The sequence below is a fragment of the Haliotis asinina genome, chromosome 3 (genome assembly GCF_037392515.1).
Source record: "Haliotis asinina isolate JCU_RB_2024 chromosome 3, JCU_Hal_asi_v2, whole genome shotgun sequence".
In the NCBI taxonomy this organism is placed as follows: Eukaryota; Metazoa; Mollusca; class Gastropoda; order Lepetellida; family Haliotidae; genus Haliotis; species Haliotis asinina.
This window is the reverse complement of record NC_090282.1, coordinates 17,399,891-17,410,038: the sequence shown is the minus strand read 5'-3', so window position 1 is coordinate 17,410,038 and position 10,148 is coordinate 17,399,891. Positions and strand designations below refer to the sequence as shown.

The 10,148-nt window shown below is 41.2% G+C and overlaps 1 protein-coding gene across 1 annotated transcript; it reads left to right on the top strand.

Annotated features, from left to right (window-relative positions):
- The first annotated feature begins 321 nt into the window (after positions 1-321).
- LOC137278737 (uncharacterized) lies at positions 322-918 on the top strand. The gene has a single exon (XM_067811252.1). It carries the CDS (start codon positions 322-324, stop codon positions 916-918), a length of 597 nt encoding a protein of 198 aa, XP_067667353.1.
- Positions 919-10,148: the final 9,230 nt, after the last annotated feature.

Sequence of the window (10,148 nt, the reverse complement as noted above, 5' to 3'; positions counted from 1 at the left end):
GTTTTCCGTCGCCTCTAGCAATATTATTGCAATATTACGGCGTGGGACATCAGGAAAGGGGTTCACACAGTGTACCCATATGGGGAATAGATCCAGAGTCTTCAGCGTGACGAGCCAACGCTTTAACCACTAGGCTACCCCACCGGTCTCATTTTATTCAACCTACCTGGTGTGCGGCTGTGGCGTAGCCTTGTGGATTAGATGCCCGTTCGTCACACTGAACCACCAGGGTTTGACTCCCCACGCGGTCATCATATTTGAAGGTGATTTTTGACTGTATTGCTGTGTACAGGTATGGAATGGTCTCTTTTCAGATAGAAAATGTCTGACAATACCATTATTGCTATTGTGATTGTTGTCGCTGTCGTCGTGCTTGCTGTCGTCATGATAGTGATGCTGTGCCAAAAGTCAAAGGCGGAAGCAGAAAATAAGTTGAACGCGAGAAGACGACAGCAAAGACGGAATTCCCGGATGATTGGCCGAGCCTTCTCCCACAAGTACTTCAACCCCTTCGGTGAAGCGAAGACTCACCCAGACAGTCATAGCAACAGTCACAGTCACAACAATGACGACAACAATGGCGACAGCGCTATTTCTGACCATGGACAGACTGTGGAAGAATCACCTGTATTTGTTGTAGACAATGTTTCAGAATCTCGTGGTAGTCTGGGAAACGTGCATAATCCCACTGACAGTAGACACCCCCACAGAATCATCGCAACCCATCCGGTACCCAGGTCTCACAAAACCGTCACTCACACCTTGCAGGTTCCCACTCTACCCGAATACGCTCCGCTGTCCACTTCCGGTGAGCTGGAAAGATATGACTACGTTCCCCAGCCTCTACCGCCCATCGATGCTGCCCCTCAACAAGGACGGTACAACAATCCAAACGAAAGCAGGGGGAACGAGCATTGATAAGGGCCGGACCGCTGTAGGAAGGGGACGATATTCGGGATTTTGTATTAAATTGTTTACTGTTGACCAAAGGACTTGTGGGATTGTTTGAATAAAAGTATATAAACTCAGGTTTTGAAGCTCTGTATCTTACTGTCGGGACAGCAACACTCAAGAGGGAGAGGGAGTGTCTGGGCAGCACACATCAAGAGGGAGAAGGAGGTCGGGACAGCAACACAAAAGAGAGAGAGGGAGGGTCGGGACATCAACACTCAAGAGGGAGAGGGAGGGTGGGACAGCATCAAACAAAAAGCAGTACAGGCAAATTCATCTTTCAGGATACCTGACAGACTTGCTCCAAGGTTGTACTGAGGACTTAGCTCGTGGATGTATGTAGTCAATTTGCTGTACAACCGGACCGATGAATTGCAATCTAACTCGAAAACTTATAAACACATAATACTCAATGAAACGAAACTCAATTATTGTAATGCGACAAACAGACCTACCCTGTGATATTATTTGCAGAAAATATGTCCTAAAAATAAGATAGTTGTTCAACAAACTATCATTAAAGTTTTGTTTGACACAGTTCACTATTTGTTACGAGGGAGGACTGTCTTTGCTGAGAAACAACTCGCTGACTGATCGGTGTTTGAGTCTGATGAGAGTTCCATTGAGTGTTATAGGTTTAATAGTTTTCGAGTTAGACTACATTTCAACGGTCCGCTTTTAAGTGAGTCAGTGTGTGAGCGAGCAAGTTTAATTTTACGCCGCAGTTAGCAATATTGCAGCTGTATGACTTTTATGCGGAACGGGTTACAGTAATTCTAACCTTTAAAGAAGCAAATCTAGAAGGCGGACGGTCTGTTAGCGGGATATTTAATACATATTTAGAAACTAATAACTTAAACTAAAAACTATTATATTTGAGACCTGTGCAAGCCTAGACTCCATGCACGTGATTCTTTCACTTGCTAAATTACACCAGGACCAGGTCGTCTAGAGCTGTTTTTATTTAAAGGTATGATAATTAAAAACCAAATTACATCACTGGACTTACCCCAACCTTTAGGTCACACGGTAAAACATTTCATATATAAGACTTTTGTTTCACCAGAACTAGCCTATTAGATATTTATACACAAGCCATACTTGTACATACTGCCAATCCTCCGTTATTTCTACAAGTGACATTTCCCCCAGCCAGTAACAAGGACGCTTATGCGGGTTTCTGTCCTGAAAGAAACGAGATCCGTGCGCAACCGTCCGGGGCACCATGCTGTTCCAAGTGACAAGTGACATAAACGCCCAAGTCATATGGAGATATATGCCGACTATGCGGAAATGAGATCCGGAGATGTGTATGAGGACACTCCGTTTACGAATCCGTCTACTCATTTATTCTCTACCGGCGACATTTGTACAATGTTACTGAAACCAACACTTTTTATGCCAATATCAGTCATTCAAAATGCAAAATTATGATTAGTCACATAATGACAAATCGAAGAGGGAATTAAAATTACTAATAGAAATAATGTGATGGTTTTCATTGCCTAAAACCTTATTTGACACTGAGCCTTGTTCCAACATTGCTCTAAAGCATAAGAGCTCTGGACGCCATCTGATTCTGACACATGTATACAGCGATAATCCCTGCCCATGACCTCTGCTTTAACTGGGGTGCTTAACTCTGCTTTATCAGCACACTGACTGGTGGATTTGTGGTGATGGACTATATCTATGAACAGGACGGAGGTAATGTATTTAAAAAACGGGCTTAAATCTCATGAATACGTATTTAGATGAATAGCTGGTTCTCTGGGAGGGAAGGAATGAATATTGCTTAACGCCGCATCAACTATTCGCGGTGAGGTGCTCTGAGATACTACTATAAGCTGACCACAGATTTTAAGACAGATCCGAGTCATATAGATTCTCAGTGCACTTACAAACTTAGACAACTAACATACAGCTTGCTTGAAGAAAAACAATATACATTCAGAAGTATACGATGGTTAGCATATATAATGATACATAACGCTGGAACATAGTAACAGTAAATCCATGCATAAAGGAAAGCTATCTGCATCACATGCAGGTATGTCTCATGTATCAGTAACCCATTTGGTTGATATATATTCTGTTTTATTAACTAGAGACTTCATTACTCCTACAAACTTTATTCAATATTAATAATACAAAAGGTATTCACTCACTCAGTTAATGTTCTCGTGATCTTTCCTGCATCTCACAAGAAGCCATAAAGATGTGGACAAGGAGACAGTCAGAAAGTTTATTTTGTTTTACAGCGAGGATATATACGCCATATAAATCAAAGTTGACACATGCAGGGGTTATGAGCAAGTAGCAATTAATCATATGTGAATTGTCTCAGTCTACTTAAATTATTCTTAACTTTCGTCTTGGGTAAAAGATGGAATGAGGTGAGCGTAGATATTGTAAATTGTCAACTTCGTAGGTAAAGAACAGTCGTCCGAAACTGATTCTATTTGTTTAAAAATCAAAATGGCGGTGACATGTATATGGCCTGATCAGTGACACCAGCAATGTCACCAGGTGTTTTCGAAATGTCTTATGTTATTAATGACATTAATAATGTACAGCCTGATTCACAGTTCTTCAATCGGGCTCAAACCTTTCCGTTCTGTGGACAGCGATGAGATCGATGAGGCGGTATTTTCACATTTTACGTCCTCCTGGTCAGTAACACCCTTACTGGGAACATTGTCAACCGTTCCGTTGCTTGCCACTGATGGCGGACTAACACCAATTGTAGGAACTATTTCTTCACCGACTTCCGGTTCCGGTGGACTGTCTGTCTCTAATGGGATTACTGCTCTGCGGTTCTTCCACTCTTCCCTCTTCCGCTTGGTACAAAACCTACAGTACAAGATGCTGACAGTCACCACCACCAGGAACACTCCCAGGATGCAACAGCCCACCACAATGTCAGTCGTAGTCCTCCCGTCGCTGTATCTGTTACTCGCCACAACACCGCCTGCATCAACAACAACAACAACAACAACATATTTCACTAAGACGTCTAGAAACATCGATCATCGGTACAAAAAACAACATATTTCACTTAGACTCACGAAACATCATTTGGAATAAATAGGTCACATTTCATTCAGACTCTCAGTAACACCATCTGCATAAAAGCATCATACATTACTTAGACTCACAGTACCACCATCTGCAAGAAAACATCACATCTTACTTAGACTCACAGTAAAACACTGCATAAAAGCATCGTATTTTACTTAGACTCACGACCCGTGAAGGTCCCGGGCTAGAATAGGCCTTCAGCAACCCATGCTTGCCATAAAAGGTGACTATGCTTGTCGTAAGAGGCGACTAACGGGATCGGGTGGTCAGACTAGCTGACTTGGTTGACACATGTCATCGGTTCCCCATTGCGCAGATCGATGCTCATGTTGTTGATCACTGGATTGTCTGGTCCAGACTCGATTATTTACAGACCACCGCCATATAGCTGGAATATTGCTAAGTGCGACGTAAAACTAAACTCACTCACTCACTCACTTAGACTCACAGTAACACCATCTGCAAGAAAACATCACATTTTATTTAGACTCACAGTAACACTATCTGCCCAAAACACCATATTTTAGTTAGACTCACAGTCAAACAGAATGACTGGCATTGCAAGTGGCGATTCAGTTGGAGCCATAGGTACGGATACATTTCAGAAGCATAAAAAGTAAATCTTTGAAGGGCTTTTAGAAATAGAAAGCATAAGAAAAGCTAGATTTATGGTTGTCTGCTTTTTTATTGTCAATAACACAACATTTCAGACCTGATGAAGGAGCAAGCATACGCTCGGAAAGGTCGTGTTATTCACAATAAAGAAATTGACATCCATAAATCTGGCTTTTCTTATAGAATATAGTACTGAACTCGAGGATGGCCAGACCTACCTGTACAACACAGCGTCAGCAACGCCCCTAGTACCCTGGAACACAGACAAAACCTGTACTCCCACACACAATGGTAACAGTGGTGTGCATCATGGTGACATATTGACATGATACAGGCAGCAGTGACTTCTTGCTATGATTATTAAGGTATAGATGACAATGGCATATAATTACGATAGTGATGATATAGTGACATGATACAGGCAGCAGTGACTTCTTGCTATGGTTATTAAGGTATAGATGACAATGGCATATAACTACGATAGTGATGATATAGTGACATGATACAGGCAGCAGTGACTTCTTGCTATGATTATTAAGGTATAGATGACAATGGCATATAATTACGATAGTGATGATATAGTGACATGATACAGGCAGCAGTGACTTCTTGCATTGACTATTAAGGTATAGATTGCAGAGGGATATGATTATGGCAGTGATGACGTAGTGATGTCCTATAGGCGGGGACCACGTAGATATGTGGTATGGGTGCCGATGACGATTTGATATGAAGACGAAGACGGTGATTCAATATAGTAGGCGATAGCGTGGTAATATGAGGAAGGAAGTGATTACATAGTAGCTTAAGTATTGACGTTGCTATCAATAGGTAGCATCATTATAGTGATATGATATTGTTACGAGTGTGTATTTTATGTATATTTTTCTTATTAATTATGTAATAATTATTATTGGGTCACAACGTTTAGTGTTTTGAATAATAATTATGATGGGTCACATTTTGTATAATAGATGATATTTAGAGAATATATATATATATATATCAGTCGCTGCCAGCGCTTCATCTTCATAGGTCGCTGGTGTTATATTCTGAATAACTGTTTCCCGCTCGCACTAAGACTTTGGTGAGTTTGCTATATGACATCTTGACATGATGCCTAGCCCCCTGCAGGAGAGGACTAGCCCCCTACCCAGATGTGGTAGGAAGGTAGCCAGGACACAGTGCCAGGACAAGGCATAGTGTTATACCATGTTCCGTATGTTATAACCCTACTGTTTATCCACAAGTCAAATAGAGATAATACGTACAATAGAAGAATGGTAACTACCGTAACATTTGACCTCTAGATCTTATATATGGATTGGAATGTGGTTTAGCGCTGAAATAATAGAGTACTATATACTTCAGGAAACAAATAAGGAAACACATGAAAGGACAAGTGTTCCTTTATCAATTTCCAGAATTTAACTCACAGTGTAATACATACCTTGTGAGGAAACCTGCTAAAGAATAAGGAACACTTATAATTTTATATGTTCCCGTATCCGTTTCCATGAGTATATGTCATATAGTGTTGTAAATACGTTACATACACATAGGTAATGGTACACGGCTAGATGCTTGAAGCTGAGTGGTAAACAAAGCGATTTAGGTCATTCATTGACGTGGTATTAGTTACAAACGGTAAAGTGTCTCAGGTGATATAGGCACACGGTACTACCTGTTCGCTGTAAAGAGAGCCATGGTAAAAGCGGCCTAGGAATACTGTCCACCACATTTGCCTTGTACTACAGTCTACAGTCATGTACGAACACACGAGGCAGCGTTTTGCTTGGGCAAGTAGGGGATTTACCAGCATTAACAGATTTAATACAAGCGTTAATCCGTAAGCTCGTTGATATGTGTGCCTCGTTTCATACATGGAGTTCACGAAGTATGTTGTGTTATTCAACAAGCAATCCCCATCAGTGGTAGTAATCAAACACGCACCAAACTCAACAAGGCTGTCGTAAGAGGCGACTGACGGGATCGGGTGGTCAGGCTCGCTGACTTGGTTGGATGACACATTTTTTCCGGTTCCCTATTGCGCAGATCGATGCTCATGTTGTTGATCACTGGGTTGTCTGGTCCAGACTCGATTATTTAGAGATAGGTGCCATGTAGCTGGAATTTGCTGATTGCGACGTAAAACTAAACTCTCACACACACACACACACACACACACACACACACACACACACACACACACACACACACACATTCAACAAGGTTACTTCTACTTCTGTATGTGAGCGACAGGGTTTGAGCAGTATTCCATGGTACACCAGAAATGGGCTTCTCACATAGTACCCAGGTAGGGAATGGAACCCTAGTCGTGTGCTCTTCAATATGTTGGAGAAAGAGTAAGCGATGGAGCGAGTGAGAGAGAGAGAGAGAGACAGACAGACAGACAGAGACAGGGACACAGAGAGAGAGAGAGACAGAGAGAGAGAGGGTGTGTGTGTGTGTGTGTGTAGGTAGGTAGGTAGGTAGGTAGGTAGGTAGGTAGGTAGGTAGGTAGGTAGGTAGGTAGGTAGGTAGGTAGGTAGGTAGGTAGGTAGGTAGGTAGGTAGGTAGGTAGGTAGGTAGGCACTGGTATCCTCGCCGGCTTGACATTACTCTCTCCTCCAAAGAGCAAATAGGTTGCTGGTTGCAAATACGAACGAGTGACATGATTGGAATTATACCTGGAGTTCAGTGTCCACTACAGGACACCAGTCACAAGTGAGGGCCACAGGAAGCCATCTGACGTCCGTCCACCCGATGTGGTAATGAGGCCCACCCAATCCACACAAACAGGCTGGGAGTCTTCTCAGAGGTCAAACCCTGGGGAGTGAGTTTGACTTTCCGACACTTGCAGAGATATTCCAGCAATGTTATACTGCGGGATATCAGACATATACCCAACAGCAAAAGAATAAAATGAAATCTCATTCAAGTAAGCGTTCGTGATTTTGTCTTCGATTTAAAAGCTGAACCAAAACAGATTTGCGTTGCTTTTGCACTGAAGCAATGACGTGATTCAACCTGTATCAATATATTGAGATGACGATAGAGGTAGCAGTAGGATGTTCATACAACGCGATCAAACCTCCAAGTGAAATGTCTTTGAAGACGATATTCTTCAGAACAAACACCACTCATCATAATAAAGATGTTTGTTTTCAAAACAAGTCTATGTCAAAGTTCTCTTGAATGCAAAAACTCTTGAGACATCTAGAAAATTCGTCATGGAATCCCTGATTAAGAAATAAACCATGCTATCTGTAGTTAAACAAAGGGTGAACTTCTTATACAGTTCCAGAATGTCCAGAAAGAAAAGAAATTGCGTGAATATATCAGTCAAAGTTACAACTTTCAAAACGTTTTTATACATCCACTTCTTGACCTATGAGGTATTTGCCACAAACCGCCATGTCCATGTATATATTTACATCTTAATCTCAAGGTTCAGGACAATGTGTCAGAAATGAAAGCAAATGTCCTTGAAGTTAACAGAGGAAACATTCCAAGTATAGACACAATGTTGGACTTCCTAACAGATAGCAGTGACATTTAGAGGATAGTACAAGATGTACGCCTCCGATGGGCATCACCTGTTCCCATCCTTGTCAGACTGTATTCCTGTCCTGCATTTGGTCGACGACGGGCTAAGTGAAAAAAAACGGAAAGAATAAATTAAGATTGTGAAATATTCATAGTATATTACATCGCGGAAACGCTGTTTCAATTTCGTTCATATCTGAGCATGAAATCTGGAAACATTCACATTTGAAATATTCACATTGTTTTCGACATGAAAAAGGGTTGAACTTTTATGCTGTAGTTAAATATTCTGTTTGAATATACATCTAAATGTTCCATTCTTTTGTCACTTCATAAGTTGATGTTTCAACGTCAGTTTGAGACACATCTACCAAACTTTATGACCGGCTTTTATAGTTTGCTTTAACGTGTGGTAGGAACTGACCAATAAATGTTTAAAGTTCTGAATGTTGAATTGGCGGCAGGACACCTGACACCGGGAAACGTCTGGTTCCGTAGTGATGAAATAACGATAAAGCGGAATTAGTTCACAGTTGTTTTGTTCAGTATTGTTGTATTGTATTGTCCGGATTGTTGAGTTTAAATACCGTCGAAACACAATCTTATCGAGCAAAGCGTTGAGTTTGCAGGATGGCGATCGGTAGTCCGTTTTAGTGGTGAATGGTAAAAGTCTCTAACCATGTGTTGAATTCACTGAGAGTGGAAGATGTTGTCAGCACTCGTGAGTTGTATATTCAGTGGGATAGAAGTTGTCAGTTCTGCATTGATGAATCAATGAATCGTAGAAATCGTAATTCTAATGCTGAATCATTGTGTGGTGAAAGTTGTTGCTAATTTAGTGCTGAATCATTGCATGGTAGAAGTTGTTGCTAATTTATTGCTGAATCATTGTGTGGTGGAAGTTGTTGCTAATTTATTGCTGAATCATCTTGTAGTAGACGTTGGTGTTAAGTAAGTTCTGAATCATATTTGAGTGGTAGATGGTGTGGCTAATGTGATGAATCGTAAGTGAGTGGTAGAAGTGTCATTACTCCAGTGTTGAATCACTAAGTGGGAAGATTTGGACAATTTTGGTTCACGCTTCGAGCAAGATATGTTTCGCAGAGAACGTCAGATTAACATTTTCTTATAGAACTTTCTGCCGTCTCCATGCTGTCTCTACTGGCGAACACATATAAAAGCATACACTTGTTGTACGTCACAGGAAGACATTGGCAGTTCCTTTGTAACCATAAAATGGAAATACGTTGAAGCAATCTCGCATCCGAACTTCAGACGTAATGAAAAACTAAATTGCCCTCCGATTCTCCTTTTAAAATCTCAAGGACATCGAGCTTACTGTTTTCTGTGACCAGCTATGGCTGTTACATTTGCCGGGATATGTGCATGTATCCTTGGAATTATCATCTATGCAGGGAAATCGATCTTCGTCAAGCTGGTACTTAACCAGTTGTTATTCACAATTATCATTTGTGTGCATAATTACTAATTTCCTAGAGACCTTGAAGTCAATGTCTGACCACGCCTTGCCATAATCAGACAATCGATGGGAAGTGACTTCATTACGCCCAATCGACCTATTCTTTTGTTGTTGACATACAAGCATTGCGTTTCCTTCGCTATATTTGATCTTTGCACAAAATGACGGTTACGTCACATCTTCAGTGGCAGATTGATTAACTGCCACTGAAACGTAGCATTAATCACAGTTTTGGAGTGCCAGCGTTGACGGTGTTCATTCCGCGAACGTGAGTATATCCACATAAACCATGAAGGCAACGATTGACCCACACACCCTGTCTTACCAGTCGTAGAAAGAAAAGCGCCAACAATTCATCTATATATATTATTGTTTGTAATCCAATGCTATTTCCATCCCGACTTTGGAGAGCAGGAATCAATGTTCCAGAATAGCTGTTCTGTCAACGTATATCGATCCTTCTTGTGTGGTT